Raw genomic sequence first — 23,948 nt, forward strand, 5'->3', positions numbered from 1 at the left:
TGAATTCATTTTTTAAACTACAAATGTAATAAAGTTGTCACTAATCGGATGTTCGCGTTCCTACCGTGTGTTATGTGTCTACATTCACTTTCTCAAGAGCAAATTGTCACAAAAAAATAATTATTGGTACTAATGTACTTGCAAAACTTCTTCATTTGCATACTATTAAAGTATAGAGAGCAGCTGATTGGTTGCCATGGGCAACTTCTCCACTGGCTCACTTCTCCACTCTTTTCACTGCTTAGGGCCCGTATTCACGGGTAGATGTGGGGAGAGATGTGTGCTGAGTGTATCTGCTAGATTCCAATCTAGCACCAGCGATAGCGACGCGCGGGGCCGCACTTCGCTATCACTGTTGGGGGCACACACGGAGAGATCATGCTTAAAATCTAAGCAATCTAGTCATTATCACTCCGTGAGTACCCCCCTTTAGTACAACTCCCTCTAATTAGTACCTTAGTTATGCTGCATTCACACCGCAAATGCCGGGTCCTACCCGGTAAGACAAACGTGTACTTACCGGGTGGGATCCGGCATTTGCGCTCCGTTGCAGGCTTCCCGACCCGGCAATATACCGGGTCGGTTGCCATGACAACGGAGGCCGCAGCAGCAGCAGGGGCGGGGGTGGAGGCGGCGTCGGGAGATGAGCTCATCTCCAGCGCCGCCTCTCCCTATCTTGTGAATGGGAACCGTGTCGCATCGACACGGCTCCCATTCACACCGCACCTGACCCGGTAATCAACCCGGGTAAAACCCTTCTTTTTTACCGGGTTGATTTACCGGGTCAGGCGACCCGCTAAATCGCCCAGTGTGCTTTCACATCGCACACTGACCCGGTTCGACACGGCAATATGCCGTGTCGGTACCGGGTTATTTGTGCGATGTGAAAGGGGTATTATTTTGATTTAACTATCTTTGCTGAAGCCTGGCTATCACTACCTTGAGGGCCAAGCTTGGGAATGCCTGATCTAATCTATGAAGCCACTTGATTGTTTTAACTACACACTTCACTCAATGAAAGACACAGTATATATGGTATATTAAGCTTAATATAATATCTACATAGACTGACCCTACCTTTCATACAAGTTAGCACCACATTCCAACGCACTTTTGGCATTTTTCTTCAAAGTTGCTGGGAAATACTGCTGTCTGTGCGTGCGTTATTCACAGCTGAGACAAGGCATTTCTGTATCTGAGGCAGCTATTCAAAATTGCCCTTCCCACCCCCCAAAGAAAAAACACAATTCTACAACACTAGATGAAGCCTCCAGCTTCCCCTCTGGCACTTTGTTTTAACCAAAAGCAGCACAGTAGTTATACAGCTGATAATAGCAAACTCCAAAATGGTTCAATTTGTTAAACCGAAAACTTTACATTTGATAGTTTGACTGTTTTTGTAGCCCTGCCTTACCTGTATTGTCAGGGGGCTATCTACTGAATCGGTGATCTCTGCTATTTGCTGATATATGTATATACAGTGCCTCCACCCTCTGCCATTCATTCACCTTGATTTCCATGAGGGGTCATACACACACACACACACACACACACACACACACACACACACACACACACACACACACACTAAATAATAAGATTCACCCAATCACAGCAGTAAGGACTTACAGTTAGAGTGCTCCTCCTTAAATATACCAAAACAAAATATATTATGTTTTCAATATATTTATTATGGCACTATGGCCCTCATTCCAGGTTGATCGCTCGTTAGCTACTTTTAGCAGCCGTGCAAACGCATTGTCGCCGCACACGGGGAAGTGTATTTTAGCTTTGCAAGTGTGCGATCGCATGTGCAGCCGAGCGGTACAAAAACATTTTGTGCAAAACAAGACCAGCCCTGTAGTTACTTATCCTGTGTGATTATTCCAGCAACGGAGGTCCCGGAATTGACATCAGATACCCACCCTGCAAATGCCTGGTCACGCCTGCGTTTTCCCAAACACTCCCAGAAACGGTCAGTTGACACCCATAAACGTCCTCTTCCTGTCAGTCTCCTTGCGATCGGCTGTGCGAATGGAATCGTCGCTAGAAGCATTGCACAGCAACGATGCAGTTTGTACCCGTACGAAGCACAGCAACGATGTAGTTTGTACCCGTACGATGCACAGCAACGATGCTGTTTGTACCAGTACGACGCGCGTGCGCATTGCAGTGCATACGCATGCGCAGTTTTGCCATTTCTTTACCTGATCGCTGAGCTGCGAAAATCGGCAGCGTGCGATCAACTCGGAATGACCCCCTATGTCCTGTATTATTGGTATACGATAATACTCCTTCTCCCTCTAACACAAATACCTTGTCTCCTTTTGAGGCCTTATTCCCTATTATAAATTCTGTGCACAGATGCTATACACCTCTAATAGGTAATTTCCTTAATTTCCCTAGCTCCCCTTATCAGCACATACATTTACACTATCACTCTGTATATGCTACATTAATAAATAAACTATTACCATTTTATTAGATATACTGTAGGTACTGTATCCTTAATAACTTAATAGGTATTAATAGTATAACCAGTTTCCTGAGATAAAAGTTATTGGACAAATATTTTTAGGTGCACTTAGCTTGTGTAGTCTCAGATGCACGCAGATGGCTATTTTTAAGTACTTAATGGTCTCCACTCTCCTGGTAGAATTCTATGTAATAAGGCAGGATGGATTTCCTCTGTTGGGTATCCTGGATCTAAGGGTGGCTTTTATCTATTAACGTAGACTGACTGCGCATTCAAATATTGTTATAAGAGTCTCTATATATTGATGTATGGAGATGCCTGTATGGTACTGTAATTAAACGCCACTCCTTTCTGGTGTATTTTTGGAGATTGTAGATAGTAATTATACCCCAGTCCAGGTAAGTATTTAAGTGAAAAGAGCTGTGACATACTAGGTGGGAAGGGGCTGCCCAGGTACCAGAATCAAGGGGTGTGTGACAGGGGGGCCCCCAAACAGGGTCGGTCTCACCCTGAAATTGCAGAGTACAGGTGCCTGGATGAGGGCTGTGATAGGCTCTGTGTTCTGCATGCACAATGTATGGTTTTATACTGATGATGCATGTGTCATTTTCTGATACAGACGACGAGAAGTAGTTATGTAAGTACTTGTGCAAAACAATTGGCAGTACTTATTACTGTCACAAGTTGTACTTAATTCCATACTGTTCAACACATACAGTACAGTACATTTGTATGTCCACCACTTCCAGTCCCAAAGTCCACAATATACAATTATGTGGCCAGCACAACTGACTCATATTACCATAAGACCTATCTATTAATCAGTTTCTCCATTTAAATATGCAGACACTGCTGTTACATCATGTTTAAGGACAGAATTAAGATGTTACAGGAGTGCATTTTCACAAAACAATTGCATTTTTAACATATCAATAAAGATTATATTTCAGTTTTGTACAGGAGGCTAAGGCCAAAAACCCACATCAAGCATGTGTCTTACATGAACATTAGAGGCCACATATTCATCCTGTGGTCTGAAGGTATAATTAAATGAATTGGATAATCATATATTTATAATGTTTCCACTGGATAAGAAAATGACAGTACACAATCTCAAGATTTAAACCAAGATATTGTGCAATTTTAATATTAAAGTGATCGATAAAATGTATATATTCATTTGTTAAACAAAACAAACATACAGTTGTTGGAAGAATTGTCAAAAAAATGAATCCTCTTACTCCTCCATAAGCAGCTTACTATATCAAGTAAAGCAAGAAGCGCAGTCCTCGACTTTGTATTTGTTTCTGTAAAAAAATGAAGGGCCTTATTCTGCGTTCGCAGTCTGATGCCCGGTGAAGTATGCGCACGTGCATAAGCCGCAATGCGCGTGCGCACACAGTGAGATGCTATGGCATCTCACTTGTGTGATCGCCTCTGCTAAATCGGATTTACTCAGATCTCAAAAAAGGCATCTTATTGGCTTTCAGCTGTCACATGTTTTGGAAAGCCATTAAGCAAAAACCAGATGAATCCAAACTTGTGCTAGTTTGGCGTAAAAAAACGAGTAAATCCAAACCCGTACATCTTTAATATTGTCCTCTGCTCTGAATAGTTGAGAGCCAGGTGCATGTATGGAGCTGGAAACCCAGTATCATCTTTCAGGTCACTTGTTTTCAGGGCTGTTTCTAGACAATTTGGCTCCCAGTGCAAGCATTAAAAAAAAATGCACCCCCTTCCCCATAGAAATTCAAAAATGCGCCTTCCACACATATACATAAAAAAATCTATCTTGCATGTTCTGAAGGCCTCACTAAAATGGGTGTCCTCCCTCAAATGGGCATGGCCTTACAGAAAAAGACTACCTTATACCCCAGTTTTTGACCTTGGAACAACAGACCTCAGCCACCACAGGAAAAAAAAAAAAATCCACCATATTAAACCCCACATAGTAATTCCCCTAGCACCATATTATGCCCCTTGCACCATATTATGCCGTACACCGCAATGCCCGTGATACATTATGCCCTACAGTAAAGCTTCAAATTACTTTTAAATTACCTGCTCATTGCCAGGGGTTTCATACACTGGATGTCATGCTCGTTGCCAGGGGTTTCATGTGCTTAGTGTCATGCTCATTGCCAGGGGTTTCATGCGCTGGGTGTCATGCTCACTGCCAGGGGTTTCATGTGCTGGTTATCATGCTCATTGCCAGGGGTTTCATCCACTGGGTGTCATGCTCGTTGCCAGGGATTTCATGCTCTGGAATCCATGCTCATTGCCAAGGGTACTGCTCATTGCCACTGATAATTCTCATTGCCAAGGGTGTATACTCACTGGTGGACACCAGCCCGCCAGCACTGATATCATGCTCCCCATCCTTCTGCCCATAGTGCTTCACTTGGGGTGGTGGAATTTCACAAAATGACACAGTTGCGCCAGAGGGTGTAAGCACCTGAAAGTAGCAACACTTGAATTGCTCCGTCGAGCACTATCTAGTGGCCTCTAGCATGCAAAACAATAGAGTGGAGGTGCAGCATTGGCTTTTTATTATACATGTTATATATTTATATCATATAATATAATATAATATAGGCCTACCATGCAATCCCTTTAGACAGGGACACTTATTTATATCATATAATATAGGCCTACCATGCAATCCCTTTAGACAGGGACACTGACATTACACAGGTTGTGATGGTTTGGAACTCCATGCTTTCCAGGTTGCCCAGAGTCATCACCAGAGAACAGGAACAGTTTAAAACTTTCATCTGCCTGGTCCTCTAGGCACTGATGCTGGATAGCAGCCAGTGAGTAGGCCACCATGGGATTAGTTCCAGAGACTGACTGTATAGCCAGGCTAGGATGCATGGTAAGAGAGGGCTGCACTCCAGGGAAGCAGAATGAACTCCAGAGACTTTGGTGCTGGGTTTTTTGAGTACACCTGTTTATTTAATTACTAGGCCTATTTTTCCAGGCTGTTGTCTGTATTTACCGAACTGCGGTGTCTGCCTCCAGTAATAGATGCTGTTACATCGGTAACGACCTGTCGTGTGTTCTTATTTCCTCAACCCTGTTACTATATATATATATACACACACATATGTTTTTTTAGCACTAATCATGCCACTGTAACCTGTGCTAAAAAAAATTATTGAAAAAAAAAATTGCAACGGTCTCCTGCTAACAGCATCCTGTATTGTGCTGCTATTATAATTGGTAAAAAAAGGCTCTCCGAAGCAAGAACCAGCAAGCGACAGCAATACTTTATGCTGGCAGGTCTCACCAGCAATAATAGGGCTACTGTCGGTAGGAACAACCTTAATATGTGGCAAAGCTAACAGTGGTCCTAAGGCAGTGGTTCCAAAACTTGGTGTTGCGGTGCCCTTACAGGGGTGCCTTGGCTTGGTGATCCAGGACCAAAACCAATGCTGGTGGCTGCCAATAATACAATATGCAGACAAACAGATCCAAAACGCTGTGCATTACCACATAACTGAACCTGAGGATGACATATCATATAAACACAATTTACTCAATTTAATACTTTTGCAGAAATTCTCAGTAAGAATACTTTTGTCCTAGGGATGCCATGACAATAATGCTGATACTCTAATGTGCTGGGATTAAAAAAATTGGAAACCCACTACCCTAAGGGCAGTTTTACCCTTTTAGAAATAGACCCGTATATGCAGCTGTATATGAAAGGATATCTAGAAAATGGTCACTAAAATATGTTCACAAGATTGCAGCCAACCCTTCTCTTGCTTAAGGCAGAACATGAAAAGAGGGTACAAACAGATTTAGTCACTAAAAATATTTTCAAGGGTTGGCAGCCAATCCTTTGCTTTGCTGAAGGCAAAATAAAAAAAAGAGAGTACATGCCGAGACATTTTGGACGAAGCATCAATAAAACATTGTTTTTTTCTTCCTTTTTTCTTCTTAGACCCAAATCCGCGTATTGCATCAGTGACTCCTTTCCTGCTGGGTACAGACACCACCATTCAGGACAGCACAGTGGTAGATCCAGAGCTGAGCAGCACTCCTTCCGAACCTATACATCCACGGGGGGCAGCTGAGAACCTCATCCCTGTCTACTGCTCTATTTTGGCGGCTGTCATTGCTGGACTGGTGGCGTTTATTGTCTTCAAACGGTGAGCTCTCCAGGAATCCCATCTAGAAGTGTGTATCAGGTACAGATAGGGCACATCTATGAGGACAAAGTAAGGATAGCAGAGCAAATATATAGTGTTGGCATGGTCAATATAATTATTTATTAACTGGTTTTGGTAGACTGCTTTGTTATGATATGTCTGTAAATGTGCTGCCTTTCACCATAGACCTGGCAGAACATACTGTGGTGACCTGCAGGAGTCAATGACGTTGGCCAATATAAAAGCCACACTTATGTTCTGTACCTGCGTCTGGAAGGCTTAGATTGTGCTGGAGCATGGTGGGCATGGAGGGAGCTGTGAATCATCAGAAGAGATACACATCAGGACTATGTGTATACAAATCCAGCTGACCTGAGACCGATGGTACGATATATCGCATGACTGTACACACTGCACGATCCTGTGTACTGCTGTGCGATATACTGTTACCCGCCGCATTCACCTGCATGCTGTCGTGCAGCACATCAGAAAGGACATCCCCGCAATTAAGGGTATACACTGGGCAATATGGACAATACCTTTTTTTCTAGTCTGTTCACACTCACAGCCATTTGGTAGGCTGAAACAATATTCATTGGAATGTATCCTGCAATAATTCTGAACTACACTTACTACTTTTTAAAATGGCCCTTTTAAATAGCAGAGGGAGGGAAGTGCAACACCATAATTTGAGGCATTGGGCCCCAAGACTACTCATTTCCCTTGGGAAGTGGCCGGATCCAGAAAGCTGGTTTACTGTGAGTTGGGAGAACTCCCTGAAATTGGGGACTATCCCGGACATCCCAAGAGAGTAGGCATGTATGCTACTAGTTTAAACGTAGAGTCACAATAAAATAGACCATATTTAACATTGAAGACACTTACAAAAATGTGTTTAACAATATCATTTCATTTCTGATGTGAAATTATCTAAAAAATGGTCTTTAGTTTTCTTACAAATGCCTAATTTATAGGAATAAACTGAAATGTGAGGGGCTTTGTAAGTTATAGACAATATGTGACTTTCTACTCATGTCTCATGTCTCTGTAGGTGGAACAGTTGTAAACAGAACAAACAAGGGGGTAACAGTCATCCTGTAAACCAGACCCCATCTCCTGAGGGGGAGAAGCTGCACAGTGACAGTGGCATTTCTGTCAATAGTGACAGTACAGCCGAACAGCCAACCGGACACATGCAAGGTATGGAAGTGCTTAAAGAACAATGGGGGTAATTCCAAGTTGATCGCAGCAGGAATTCTGTTAGCAATTGGGCAAAACCATGTGCACTGCAGGGGAGGCAGATATAACATGTGCAGAGAGAGATAGATTTGGGTGTGGTGTGTTCAATCTGCAATCTAATTTGCAGTGTAAAAATAAAGCAGCCAGTATTTACCCTGCACAGAAATAAAATAACCCACCCAAATCTAACTCTCTCTGCAAATGTTATATCTGCCACACCTGCAGTGCACATGGTTTTGCCCAACTGCTAAAAAAATTTCTGCTGCGATCAACTTGGAATTACCCCCAATATATTTACCACAGACAATGAAAAAATACATGTGCTAGTCCATACCCCACCACATTTTCTACACGCTCCACAATTATCTCACACGTTCAGTTTCACTGCATGGTGGCAAAATAGTAATAAGCCCAGTTGTATAGTTGGAGAAGATATATAGTGGAGCATGACTAGAGTGGATCAAAGAGTAGTCCCCTATACAATAGTTATAAAACTGCAGTCCAGGGATGTGGCAGATTAACCACAGCATATGTTGCTTCGTAGCCTAGGGACCCCAAGTCCTGCAGTCTATGACTAAATAGTTGCTAATATGGGTTGAAAAGTAAAACTATAGCATGCTCTTTTAGAACTGTAGTGGAGTGGCATCACCAGTTATGGGGGTCAATCCAATTAGCTGCGATACTGCAAGTTGTCGCGACAGGGGACGCACTTTACGGCGGGCCTAACTCGCACAAAACTGCTCACCACCCCATAGAGGCCCGAGCAGTTTTGTGTGAATTGGGGCTAATTGGAGCCCACGAAGGGTGCAAGATCAGGTGCCGCTTCTGGTGTTTAAACACCATTGCAACAGCACTTCGCACGCTTCGCAACTAATTGGATTGACCCCATGGTGTTGGTAAACTACATGTCACAACAAGGCAGAGCTAATCTATTCTCTACAGATCTCTAATCTCTCACACAGTGGCTTCTCTCCTGTCTTCCTGTCTGATCCCAGTTGGTACACCTGTGCCTCTTGTATAACGTTCTGTACGACACTTGTTTGCGATATAACTTATCTGCAGTATTATGTCTTATTTACATTAGTAGGATTAAGTTATTGCTGTTAATCCATTTATGCTTCTTGAATGTTATGTATTTTGTCTTGGTTTGCTTTGTATTTTCCATGTCGTCCCTCTGTCTTTGTACTAATCTCTTTTTCTCCACTGTTCCGCACTGTAGAATTTGCGGCACCCAATAAATAAAGGATATTAATAATAATTAAGGAAATGACAACACCACTAAGGATCTGATGGTTAGAGTTTACTTTTTAACCTCTCAGCACTCAACAACATTATGGATGCTTGCCCCACTGCATCAGTAAAAACTAAACACATTGCACTTAGTTGTGTCTAAGCAGGTCTTATATATTTTATTGAATTTACATATAATACATCCAATGTGACTATTACTGCATCAGGATGACCTTTTGAATGAGCTATGAGAACCTTTTCTGCTGAATTCAGCTATGTGGCAGCCATATATCACTTTATTTGCTGTGAGCCACCCTAAGAAACACAGCAAGTAGAGGCTTGTAGTATGTACTGTAACACTTTTTATACTGGATTTCTAATATGCTTTGCCTTGTAGGTGTCCAAGAAATTTCAAAGACTGATTTTATGCCAACATTTTATCACATTTTATAGCCTTGAGATACAAAGCATATAACATTTTCTTTTATACACTGAACAGTACGGTGTTATAGGCTTCTTGGGATTTGAGGTGTTAAACAAGGCCACGTTTAAATGACGTGGCAGAAATAAACTAGGCTTAACAATTTATTTAATCCGCACACCAATCAAAGATGTGTCTACTTTTCAATCTATCTAACAATGGGGGTCATTCCGACCTGATCGCACGCTAGGATTTTTCACTGCGATCAGGTCAGAACTGCATATGCACCACAATGCGCAGGCGCGTCGTACGAGTACAAAGCGGATCATTGCTGAGCGATAGATTTAACGAAGAATCCGTTCGCACAGCCGATCGCAAGGAGATTGACAGGAAGAGGGCGTTTGTGGGTGTCAACTGACCGTTTTCTGGAAGTGTTCGGAAAAACACAGGCGTGTCCAAGCGTTTGCAGGGCGGGTGGCTGACGTCAATTCCAGGGACCTGACAGGCTGAAGTGATCGCAGCGGCTGAGTAAGTTCTGAGCTACACAGAAACTGCACAAAACTTTTTTGTATTGCTCCGCTGCACATGCAATCGCACGCTTGCAAAGCGAAAATACAATCCCCTATAGGCGGCGACTATCTGTTCGCAGCACTGCAAAAAATAGCTAGAGAGCAATCAACTCGGAATGACCCCCAATGTACACATATACTATAGATATAGACAATTTTTATACACTTAGCATCTAATCTAAGTTCCATCAACAAATTTCTGTCTTAAGACAGCAGCACTAAGTTTATGGTAATGTATTGTTCCTGTTTATGTTTTCTTTCCAAAAAAATCAAGTTCTTTCGCCACTAAAAGTTTTAAAGGAGTTGCCTCACTTAAGGCAAACACCACTCTATTAATGACTGCCCTATAGTTCATACTAATAGAAGTCACGCCCAAAAAATACCAACTAATACTGTATGCCTTAACAACCTTTAAATGGTAGAGGTGTGTTTATTAGAAAAACTTGAGAAAAATATAAAACATCTACCAATAACTGCAAATGTATATAGCTTCTCGGTGTGTGTGTGTGTGTGTGTGTGTGTGTGTGTGTGTGTGTGTGTATGTCTGTGTATACAGCGCCCTGTGCAACCCCCAAATGCAATGTCACATGAAGGCAGGGCAACAGGCAGTTATAAGTGTTGAGATGCCTGGAGACTCTGGGTGGCTCAACACACTGTAGGGTGCATGTTCTGCTAGACGGAACCAGAGGCTGTGGGGCAACAATTATGGCCACGCCATGGATGCTCGCACACTGCTCCCGGTGACCTGTAGATACTGTATATATATATATATATATATATATATATATATATATGAATGAACCTACAACTTTATAGTGTAGTAATTACAGATATTTGTAATTTTAAAGGGAACCAGTGTAATTATGTGTACTTTAGATTTATATTTAGATCTTATCCGAAACTAATGACTACCAGGTATGTTCTTCTTTCCCACCTCTCATACTGATGTAACAACCTGTTTCTGCAAACCAGGACCCCAGCACCAAATGCACCCAAGAAGGCCCATCTTATTGTGGTATTGTAGATTTATAAAAAAAAAACAAAAAAAACAATTGAATATCACATTAAACTTCCCCGGATTGCAATTCTTAGTCCAAACTTATTCAGGTTGGGGCTGCTATTAGTGGCACAGTGGCAGGAACCATTTAGTTGAACCTCAACTTCCTCAGTTCTTCATCATTGATCTTGAGGAAGTTGACATTAAATGAAATGCATCGGATGGTTCCTTGGGCCATTCTTGGTTGCATTTGGTGCTGGATTCTAATCGCAGAAACAGATTGCCATGTCTGTATGAGAGGTGGAGAATGATTTCAGAGAATTTATAAAGCTTTTATTTAAAGAATGCAGAATTACACTGGGTATCTCTATCATTACTAATATCTAAAGATAAACAAGAATTAAAAATAGTAGGATCTCAGAATTGCGCAGTAAATAGGACTCGGCTACCTTGATGCAATACTCAAAAAGCGGGGGGAAAAAACACCAATTCTCAAAAGATATGTATAAATATAAAATAGATTTATTGACATACATACAAGTAGTGAATTCACAACAACAAACATGTAAAAACTTCTCAGTGCATGGTTAGGTGGTTTTATCCATTAAAGTGACTTGTGCTTAAATAAACAAGTGGAGAAAATCTCTCACCATATCCTGTTATTGCGGTGGACTAGCTTAATTAAAGTTAGCAGATGTAGTCCTAGGCTGAATAGCCTGGCACCACCGCAATGGGTTTATCAGCATGCAGTCACCGGTTCCTTTCCACGCACAGCTCCTCCGTCCAAACAATGCATTTCGGTCCTAAAAGACCTTTCTCAAGATTGGCTCTATTTGAATATATCACCCCATTTTGTTTGAATGAAAACTTTGGGCTGTGACTTTTCCCTAATAATGGTTGATCATACATCTTTGAGGAGCCAGCGCCAATGATACTTTGCTCTATCCATTGTATTAATATCTAAAGATATGCACAGACACCCATGTTTGGTTTTGGTTTTGCCTCTAAATCATCATTGTGTTTTGGTTTTGGCAAAACCACCTTCAAGTATTTTGGTTTCTGTTTCAGTTTTGGTTTTGGATCTGGATTTCTGTAAAACTGATAAAAACAGCTAACATTATGGACTTGTTGTTCCTAGGGTATTATTAACATCAGTAACTTTCCAGTCAATTTTAGTGTGAGATGGCACCTGAAATCACGAGGGATGGACTTACATGCCATCCAAACCCGCAAGATCTGTTTCTTAGGTCAGAACTTGGCAGAATGACCCGAACCAAGACTCAGTTTTGGGTTTGTTAATTTTACAGCAAAACAGAACTTCCCATTTCTAATACAGGTTGAGTATCCCTTATCCAAAATGCTTGGGACCAGAGGTATTTTGGATATGGGATTTTTCCGTATTTTGGAATAATTGCATACCATAATGAGATATCATGGTGATGGGACCTAAATCTAAGCACAGAATGCATTTATGTTTCATATACACCTTATATACACAGCCTGAAGGTCATTTTAGCCAATATTTTTTATAACTTTGTGCATTAAACAAAGTGTGTGTACATTCACACAATTCATTTATGTTTCATATACACCTTATACACACAGCCTGAAGGTCATTTAATACAATATTTTTAATAACTGTATATTAAACAAAGTTTGTGTACATTGAGCCATCAAAAAACAAAGGTTTCACTATCTCACTCTCACACAAAAAAGTCCGTATTTCGGAATAATCCATATTTCGGAATATTTGGATATGGGATACTCAACCTGTAATATCTACTACACTATAAAAGATTTTTCTGTGTTGCATGTTTGTATTTGGCTTTTAGATCCTTTGCTGGCCCTGGATCACATAGGAGGAGCTGCGGACATATTGATTATAGTGTTGTAGCAAAATAGAGGAATTTGTGGTAAACCACTGCAATCCAGTTAAAATCCAGTTATTTCAATATGATTGCTCATCAAAACAGCAACAGACTTTAAACAATGAAATACTGCTCCAAATTACATGAAGTACAGACAGATTTCAGTAGGATTCTTCTGCAGCTTCTATGCAGTCTCGGTAGGTTTTCATTATGAGAGTGCTCCAATCAGAGGGTTGTTTAACACATGAGAGTGCTCCAATCTGAGGGTTGTTTAACACTTATTGCAGTCAATGAGTGCTATGAGGGTGTATATTGCTCAGCCACTATTAAAGCCTCTATATTATAAATATTTGTATTACAAATATATATATTAAAATATATATTAAAATTGTATTAGTATTTCTAAAGCCTTTTTTATAGTAGATAAGTTATTTACTTTGCAGTCATGCTTATCAGCTTTAATTTGGCTCAGGTGAGTATTTGTGAGCACTCTGAAGCCAAATGCGCCTTTGCAATGTTAACAATATGTACACACTGGAGGCTGACTCATTAGGTATATAGAGAAAGCGATTTTGAAATGTCAGAGTAAAATCCATGCACAAATATAATTTATAATATATAAATATATGTCATATCTGTCATACTAAGTTAAGTGTGTGTGTGCCCGAACAGAGCAACACTTGAATTGCTCCATGGGTTGCCATCTAGTGGCCGCCGGTGCACCATAGAGGTGAGGAGCAGCTCCTATCCCGTACCCTGGTTTTCAAACAATGGCATGCAAATGACCAAAGATGGTACAGTCTTTGGACAGAAGAGACATTCAGGGGTCTTTTTAGCATGATCAGAACAGTGTTCACATTGTTGTGAAAGTATCCATGCCCCATGGACTCTGTGTCATAAAATGTGCCACATGTTAAATTGTGTATAATATAAAACTTTTTTCAGTCTTTCACAGTTAACATTGTTTACTACTGGGACTACTCATTCAGTTAAGCAGTGGCTAAACTCTATTTATCTCAAGAGGTTAATGTGTAATACCATCTAATTCTTTCTCTAGGGAAAAATGACCTTCACTTATTCAACAACCTATCACCACATAAACAAGAAGAGGTGGAAAAACTTCTCACTGGTTCCTTGGATCAAACTTGGAAGTGTCTGGCTGGAGAACTCGGCTATCAAGATGAGCTCATAGACTCTTTTACTAGAGAGGAGTGCCCAGTACGAGCGCTGCTTTCTGATTGGTCCAGCAAGGACAGTGCTACTACCGATGCTCTATATACAGCTCTTCGCAAAATTCAGAGGGAGGACATCGCCCAGAGCTTGTACAGCGACTCTACTGCTACCTCACCAGTGTAATCAAGATGTAGTGGGACAGAAGGTAGATGTTTCGTGTTGAAATAACTCAACAGAACATCTCGCTCGAGATGTGAAGGAAAGTTTGCCCCTCATCCCTGAAATCCCCAAACCTCTCCCTTTTACCCAGTATTAACGGACAATCCAACTGCACTGAAGCATTATTTTCAGTATTGTGGTGTGTAATCTTCTCTATGGACCTCTCATGTCCTGTATCTCCAGGTTTCTCACTGTGATGGACCATAAGACTTTAAAATAAGGAATCGTGAACTGTGGATGTTCAGACATTGTTTTGAGAATTGAAAGGTGCACACACCTCCCTCATTATTCATTCATTCATTCATTTTTTAAATATATATTCTAGATTTTCCTTTTGTGTTATAGGCCTTGACTAGAGACCCATGTGGCTGCCACCCTGTATAATCTATGGGAGCTTTCTGACTGTTGATGCAGGATCAGGGTATTGTGGCACTAGAATCACCATGTTTGGAAGGTTGTGTCACACACAGCATATTCAACCCACAAATTGCTTCCTAATTTTGATTATTTTAAATACTCCTTAACATTCTTACACATAGGGGCAGATTCAATTAAGTGCTGCGTCCCCACGTATGGAGCCCCATGACCTGCGAGGAAAAATCTGCATTTAATGCACCCTCTGGGACTTAACACATGGGGTTACCCATAGATTCTGGCCACTTAACGCAGAATATATGGGTTAATGCACATTGCCATGGGTTTACCACGCCATGAAAATTACTAATAATTATATAGCTCTGGGAGCAAAAGCCAGAGCTTTACTCTTGCGGTGAAAACTGTAGGTAATAAATTGCCCCTTCCTATATACAGTGATGACAGCCATTTTGTGGGTTCAACCAATAGTCATGATAATACTGCCTAGCAACTCACTAGGAACTGATGACATCATTGAAGCATAAGGAAATTTGTGTCTCCCATCTTTAGTGAATTCTATATGATAATCTGCATTCTAACAACCATTGGCTGTTATTACTACGTGTAGGTACTGGGTACAATTAATATATTATTATGTATTTAGCAAAGCTTGAATATGTGTCACATATTGAGAAATAACATACTGTCTTCACTGGTTTCTTCACAGTAGAGAATGTCAAACATGCAACCATATAGAAACCATACACATACCAACTTTGGGTCACATGCACAGAAATGACTTCATATATTCATTAGACATGTCAAGTTTTCCCATAAACAGAGTCATTCAGATTAATGTCTAGGAGCTACTCCTCAACTCAAAGGACCATGTGTTAAAAATGGGTGTACGAACGTCTGACTAGGCATTAAGATGCGCATTGAATCATCAATACTTTATGTCATTTAATAAAAATAGTGTACAGTTCTGTTTAAATACATAAACATTTTACGTGGACCAATATAGATGTTTTATACAGTAGATGTCAAATACAAAGCATTTAAACGTTCATCCAGTCACTAATAAGTAGACCAATATTTGATGTCGCCTACACAAAGCAAATTTGTTTCACTGCCAAGTGTTAAAATGACAATCACCTGTAACAAGAGCTTTTACCAACAACACAATATACAGTCTAAGTTTACATTTACGGTAATATGCAGAATCAATGTACAGTTCCAATGCAAATTTTATTTAACCAGTTAAAAACGAACATATCGTTGGCAGTTTGCTAATATACAGTCTTGAACCCTTATGTACAATTTTATTACAAGCAAATATGACTCAATGTTTTGTAGACTATGGGATTCATGGCTTACTTACATACAGATTATTTTTGTTGCCTTTAAACTACAAGCTTCTGACATGTTATTAACACACTACACCAACACGTTTGTACACAATTGTATATCGGTGCACATTAGATGCACATGTACCAAAAAAAAAGTCACTGTCAGACACAGAATAACTTAGTGTGAACCACATGTATGCAAATTACAGCCTGGGTCTGATAGGAAGTCCATAGACAGCCATCTTAACTACTTCCAGCCTGTGACACACTCAGGGATAAAATGGACAGATATAGCACGATCTATACAAAGAGCTGACCAGATACTAGTGAGCAATATTACAGATAACAGGGTAATTCACTGTCTGACCTGTTAATGAACACAGATATAGAGGACACTATGGAACATTCATGAAAACCGGTGGAAATTAATAAGCCAGTTACCCGTATCAACCAAATAAACATTAGATTTTAATTTTATAAAATGCACTTGAAACAAATTGCAGTTTCTGATTGTTGTGGGCAACAACACACATTTTCTGGGCACAAGTTCTTATTCATGTTTTATCACAGGTCATCTGTTTTATCATAACACAGACTTAAAGGACTATAGTTTTCTGTTTCATGTTTTGGGGAAGTTGGTAACTCTTCCTGAGGATGAAAAACATTAAATGTATACATAATGTAGCAGCGCTACTATCAGTCTATATACTGCTTGTACTGTAGTTCTAAACATAATGATACTGTAAGTGATTGTATAGTGACATGTATGTTATTGGCACAGCCATTCATTCAGCCGGAGCGGTATCATCTGTGTCACCTTTGGTTGCCTGTTGGTCGGGCAAAACAATAGGATAACGCAGTCAATGTGATTCACCAAATAAACATCACATTGACACTGTGATGGCATATTCAGGCATTCCCAGTGAAACTCTGAAAAAAGGATTGTAATCGGAATCACTGGCCATTTTGTTCCCACATATGAAGCAATAATTAGAAAGTGTAAGGCCCAATTCCCTTTACAACTGTGCTAGAAGCAACATTAAGGGAATCGTTGAACCAAGAGAAAAGACTAGTTGAGGGCAACCACATGAACAATCAGTAGAGTTACTAACAGTTAATGAGCACTCAGTTAATGTATTAACTTGCCTTTTACATTCCTACCTGTAATATAAATCCCCACCACCACTATGGGGGGAATTCAGTTAGCCGCAGTAAATTACCTCGGGCTAATTGATACCCCAGGGGCTATTCAATTGTCCCAAAGTCACCCCACAGGCTGTACGTAATGGGGATTTAAAAAACAAACAAATTACTAAATAGCCTATTTTTAGTAGCCACGGCAGTGTTAACACATAGGTCCGGGAACTTATCCTGGATTCTATGGGTTAATGCCCAAAAACAGGCAAGAGAAAGGGTCATCATTGAATAGCTTGAGGCTACCCCCTTTGCCACCCCTGTTAAATTATTTGGGCTAATTGAATTCCCCCTATTTATTCTGCTGTATGTAAAATATTGAAGTTCCCATACGTTTGAACACTTTTTTCTTAACCTTCCATATAGAACGCTTCTCTATTAAATATCCATTGATAGTTTTAGAAACCAGAGAACACAAATTCATGCCATAAGTTTCCTTTATCAGTCAAATATAGTTATAGCAACATATATCATAGGCAAATACAATACTGGGGGCACATTGTAAATGGCTTCACTTTTTAAACCAACCAATGAGAGTAAAGGAAACAGTTCCTTCGGCAGGAAGGCAAAGACGGTTGCTATACAGTAGGTAGGTAGAATTGTGGGTGTTTTGCTTTTGGCAAAGCCACCCTCAAGTGTTTTGGATCCCTGTTGAAAACCCTGCTCGTAAGCTGTTTTCTTTCCCTCTGACTGGGCCAAGTATGTGCAAATGTAGTGTACTGGAGATGGATCTAAAGATCCCCCTTCAGATAAAAATGCTAACTTGTAGCTCTTTGCCTGCAATGGCTAACACCATCTCAAGATATCATAGATATTGGGGGATTAGCAAAAGGTTGCTTTATGGACATTGATCATTTGGAGATTACTGGAGCACTGGGAAGTGCTGTATGCTGCATTACTTAGGAGAAATCTGTTATATATACTTTCAGTTTGCTGTTGGTAAATAAATAGTAGGGATAAATAAATCATGGGAAAACTGCTGTCTCCAACTGGTTTTCAAGGGTGAAAATAAATTGCCCCTTAATCTTGTATTGTCAAATGTCTTCATCGGGCCTGGTATTCTGGGATATACATACCTAAACACTGTGGATGTTATACTTATATAAGGTACTGTGTTAAATGCCATGTAAAATAAGAAATCTGTATCAAACAGCTCTTTTAAAATGAAAAATGGACGTTGAGCATAAGCCATATAACTGCTTTGTATAATCTTTCCTACTTATCCTGATAATTAATACCCCTGATTCCTATGTCTTATACTAAGTTTGTACAACCTTACATTTCCCAAAAACAGTCCTCTGGCTCTCTCAACCATGCAGATTGTAAGGAAATATCTGATTAATCACACATGTCATTTTAGGAATTCCTGAAAAATAGCTCTGCTAAATAATAATTTGCACTGTAATACAAAGCTTTAGGGCTGGATTTTTGAATCCTTTTGCTATATGTATTATTCTGCTTCAACTGAAAATTGGGCACTAGAGGAGGTGCATTGAGAGTTCCCAAAGCTAATCAGCAAAGGTTCCGAATGTTGTCTGAAATATTTGTAGCTTCTGGTGGTAAACATTTAAAGATCATTAAAATAAGCAAAGGGAGCATTCAATTGATTGATCTGCCTGATTCTGAAGTTACAATCAGCGGTATCAGCCAAAGCACTTAGCCAGAGGTCATAACCTTTCCCACCCAATCTGCAAGGTCAGAGGTCATGTGGAAGGCCTAATTAATTACCATTATTTAAAATGACAAATAATGTGCCTTTATTTTACTGTATATATATTGTTTTCTGTAACAAATCCTAATTGCAACATTTTTGCTATTTTAAAAAAAATAATTTTTTAGAGCACTTTTTATATAAATATATAAAAATGTTGGATTTTCTTTTTTTGTTAATATTTTTGTTATTGTTCGGCCGTTTTCTGCGTTGGTTTTGTTAAACTGTAAATATTTGATGTTTTATTCTGTGATAAACCTGTACCCTCGCTTCCCTACCACCAACCCCATGTAAAATAATTTGACTGACAATTACAGTGAACATTATAATTATTACAGAACAAATGCCTTGTTTGGTTTTTATATTTAGGATCAATGGGTGCTTATTTGCTTCATTGTGTGATTTTATTTAATTTTTTTATTGCTATGAAAATTTGGTTGTGTGCGTGTTTGTTTGTGTGTGTGTGTGTGTGTGTGTGTGTGTGTGTGTGTATGTTTGTATGTATGTGTGTACACATATTAATGATGGTTACCTAGCTATAGAAAGATCCAATTTTTATAAGACAGTCTCAATTTTCTGGCAAAGGGCACATTGTAAAATGATTTGGTCTGCTGTAATATAAAATGCTATGGAATGGACGGGGTGCAGTTAAATTGCCGGCAGTCGGGATTCCAGCGGTCAGGTTACTGACGCTGGAATCCCAACTACTGACAATGCCGCCAGCCGGAATCCCAGCTCACAGGGGCTATTCCCACTCGTGGGTATCCACGACACTCTCAGAGTGTCAATAGGACCTGTGGCGAACGCAGCGAGCCATGAGCCGGCTGCGTGGTGAGCGCAGCGAGCCCGCAAAGGGACTCTCATCGTTCGCCCTGCTACCGGCATTCTGACGGCCGGGATGCCGCTGTCTGAATACTGACGGCTGGCATACCGACCCTCTGTATTTCATACTGATCCCAGAATGGACAGATGGGTATGTAGCCTAATATTCACCCATTTCTAAATGTTGGGAGATACAAAAAACAAAAGGGGAATAAGTGTAGGGGTTGCAATAGTCTCTCAGGGTGGGATCTTATTTAAATATATTACTTTGTTTACATATAAAGTGTCACTTAAACGAATGCTAGCAGGCAAGAAAATGTCTGCTTTTTCTACTATTTTACTTTTGTAGGACTTGCTTACCTGCTTTTGGGGTTATTTTATTAGATAACCAGGATCACTAGTAACTGATACTGTTTGCTCCTCAAGTGTATCTTGTATTTTGGTTGTTCCACTACATAATGTAAGCCTTCCTCTTCTTTCCAGTAGAAGTGCACAGTAGGGTTCACCATGGGGAAAGTCTGTGGCCTATTGTATGGGTCTTATGGACTGTGGGGGTTATTAAGGTTTGTTAGCAAAACAAAAAAGCATGTTGCACTGCAGGTGAGATTTAGGTTTGGGTGGGTTATATTGTTTCTGTGCAGGGTAAATACTGGCTGCTTAATTTTTACACTGCAATTTAGATTTCAGTTTGAACACACCACACCCAAATCTAACTCTCTCTGCACATGTTACATCTGCCCCTCTGCAGTGCAACATGGTTTTGCCCGACTGTTTGCTTTTTAGGTTTGCTAACATACCTGAATAAGGCCCTATGTTCCCTCCCTTCCCGATAAACCACTCACAAGTACATAGCAGTACACAAATAAATCTTTAGTGGTTTGGTGGTATTTTATTATAAAAATAAAAAGAAGAATAAAGAATAAAATAGAAACATGCAATACCTGCCTAGGTGTCATTTAAAGATATATCAATTACCCCTGCCCCTTTTTGTCTAATTTGCAGCTCTGTGGCTGACCGTACAATTACACTGTGTATTACTGCAGCTCTGTGGCTGAATATACACAGGGGCGCTGACAGTTCTGGTGGGTCCTAGTACAGGGAGGGGGCGTGACCAGACCCCTTCCATGAAAAAATAAATGATGTTCCGTGCGTCCATGCTCCACTCGGGGAAACCGGTGTCCAGGGTGGGGAGCGCTGGTGTCCAGGGCGGCGGGGTGCAGGATGCGATCGCTCGCTCCTACACCCACAGAGGGAGATAGAGAGGACAGGCTGCCGCTGCCTCTCTCCCCAGCTCAGCACACACCAGCATGTGCTGGGCTGGGGAGAGCAAGTGCTGCAACGGCAGTCCCTTTCCTGTGCAGCTTTTTGCAACAGGAAAGTTGGTAGGGGGGCAGCGGGACCTGGCCAATAGTCCTGGGCCCGGATAAAGAGTACCCGCCCCCCTCTCGGTGCCACTGATTATACACTGTGTATTACTGTACATAAACTATGTTGGGTAAATGTAATAGGTCACGACGAGTTTGGTTGACTGGTGAGTTTCCAGTTTGTTTTCGGTGAGGTTGAAGTTTCCATATGTAACAGAATGTCAGTAGATGCAAACTAACCAGAATTTCACCACATTTCTCACTGCGACATAACACCCCCTCCAGATGTTTGTTAAGTTAAACATGCAACTCGCAGGATGTAATAGAAACTTGCCAGAATAACTCTCCATGCAGTAGATGACCACGAGCCTAGCAAGATTATTGAGAATCAGCATGAGCCCTGTTATCACATACAGTATATGTGGCCTATTACAGCGCATGTAAAGCCTACATATAAACCTGACCTGAGCCCAGTTCACTTCTCTATGGCTATGGCTGTTAATTCTAACACTAAATGTATCTGACTGGGCCCCTCACGTTAACCCTTTCAGTGGTGGGTGTTTTTTTTTTTTTAAAACACACCTCCCAGGGTGTCTTTTTAAATTGGCGGGGGGTCGCCAGCGTTAGCGCTGATTCCCGGCTGCCTTGCATAAACCATTACACAGTTACGTCCGCCCCCCGGCCAATAGGAGCCCGGGGGGCGGACTTAACACTGCAATGGTTTATGCTGATTCCTGGGCGTTGTGCAATCAGCGCTGGCGTTCCCCAGGGAATTTAGAAGTAGCCCAGAAATCTTCCATGGTGGCCAGCGCTGGCAGTGCAGCTGACCCAGGAAGATTCCGGGCATACCACTAAAGTGGTTAAGGGTGGTCTGTACTAAGCTGTGGAGAGAGAGAAAGTACCATCCAATCATCTCCTAACTGCCATGTTACAAGCTGTGATTAAAAATGACAGTTAGGAACTGATTGGTTGGTAGTTTACCTCTCTCCACTTTATCACACTCCAAGGCTTAGTACATACTTTGCTATGGTGGCAGCTGGTCTGGCTGCCTGTTGCTGGCTACTAAGGCTGCTCCACTACATCCACAGCAGTCAGACTTCACTCCACACACAGACACATCTGATTTATTTCAGAGCTCCCACGCCATCCCTTCCTACCAGCATCCAGTGTGCGCACGACTAGCAGAGCAGACTCAGAAGCCACTCCCAGACACAGCTGCAGTGCCGAGTCCAACTTAAAAGGTTAAAAGGTGATGACCTAACTCATCAACATTCACTTGAAACAATGCCCCCCCCCCCTTTTCGGCACATGAAACAATGCCTTGTTGGGCGGCATATCATGACTCATTGTAATGCTGCCGGCTTGGGCTGCACCGCTGGTACTTCCGCCAATGTGCCAGCCATCCCTATCGATCCCGGATAGCCCTGGATGTCCTCTCAGATCAGGAGGTGGTTCTCCATTTTTGATCTGAATTACACAAACCTCCTGCATGTACTGTATATTATGAGCAGGTGAGATATGATTTTAAAATGTTATCTAGTAGTAACTATATAGTGCCTTGGCCACACTTACTGGTAATATGCTCATTCAGTCTGCCAGCTGTAGGGTGTTAGCTTGTGTTATGTGCTTTCAAAAAATATGGAGTACATACAGTATATATCTTTCCCCAGTCATGAATGAGTGTGGCAGAACCTTATGGTTGCTTCTATAGGCTCCCAGGATTTCCTAATGTCCTGGAATCCGTTGATTGTGCTCATACTGAACTGAGAGCGACACACTAGAGGGATAAAGTGATTGTCAATAGGCATCACATTCACTTCCACTACCTCAATGTGTAGGTGATCTATGATGTGCAAGTTTTTGTACTCAAGGACCCTAAAGATCCACGGTTTTACAGTTAATCTGTAGATCTTGCCAAATTTCCTGTTTAGTAAGCAGCACCAGGGTTTTGTGTCATTTTGCTGTTAAAAATGAATACACCTGGGCATCATCTATGAGTTATTTAAACGACTACCTGTTAGTGTTGCTTGACAGTCAAACTGAAGTATGTTACATTAACAATGCTTAAAATTTTTCTTTTTCAGGTGATTCAGGATATGGGTGCCAATCCTGGCTTATGACGCCACAAGGCCCCGCTAATCATAAATACAATGAGGCTTGCTGTACATAGCCACCCTGAATATGAGAGAATGCAACTTTGGCCTATTGAAGAGCAGGTTCGGGTGTCTGGATAAATCAGGTGGTGTTATGCTTTATGACCCTGGATAAATCAGATGGTGACATGACTCTGCATAAGTGGGTGACATTGTAAATGCATGCCGTATGCTTCAGAATATTGCACTAACTCAAGACAGGGAAGATCTGAGCAATACTGAGGCATACAGCGATGAGCCGGTCGTCCCTTTAATATCTAAATATGTGGTAACTACAAGGGCGGGCGGGGGGGTTAGAGAGTAGATCATCTGCCAGTACCGCATATGTACAGTAAGTCATGTTAATAAATCTCTAAAAGTATTGTTATGTTAACCTGTTTGATTGTTACATTGTAAGTGTGTTACTCTATTTTTGGTTTACAGACTGCTACTTGAAAAAATAAATGTTCTGGAAATATTTGGGGGGAAAAAACTCATTTTTAGGGTAACCCTTAACCATATTTAACTGCCATTGGCATGTGTTAGTTGTTTTAACAACTGTGAAATGTGTAAAATACATATATACCATCCACCAGCAGCAGCACTCAAAATAACCACACCAGGCAATGGAGTTTACCTAAGTTTTGCCATGCGTCCCATGGTTCCGTTCACC

At 41.0% G+C, this 23,948-nt stretch overlaps 1 protein-coding gene across 1 annotated transcript in view; it reads left to right on the top strand.

Moving 5' to 3' along the window:
* The window catches only part of NGFR (nerve growth factor receptor), a 108,397-nt gene extending 89,096 nt beyond the window's left edge, over positions 1-19,301 (top strand). Inside the window, exons 4-6 of the mRNA XM_063959860.1 lie at positions 6,426-6,633; positions 7,685-7,833; positions 14,015-19,301. Of these exons, the coding sequence (XP_063815930.1) occupies positions 6,426-6,633; positions 7,685-7,833; positions 14,015-14,313 (656 nt within the window). The 3' untranslated portion in view covers positions 14,314-19,301. The remainder of the gene's footprint in view (positions 1-6,425; positions 6,634-7,684; positions 7,834-14,014) is intronic.
* The last annotated feature ends 4,647 nt before the right edge of the window (positions 19,302-23,948 follow it).

The sequence above is a fragment of the Pseudophryne corroboree genome, chromosome 3 (genome assembly GCF_028390025.1).
Source record: "Pseudophryne corroboree isolate aPseCor3 chromosome 3, aPseCor3.hap2, whole genome shotgun sequence".
In the NCBI taxonomy this organism is placed as follows: domain Eukaryota; kingdom Metazoa; phylum Chordata; class Amphibia; order Anura; family Myobatrachidae; genus Pseudophryne; species Pseudophryne corroboree.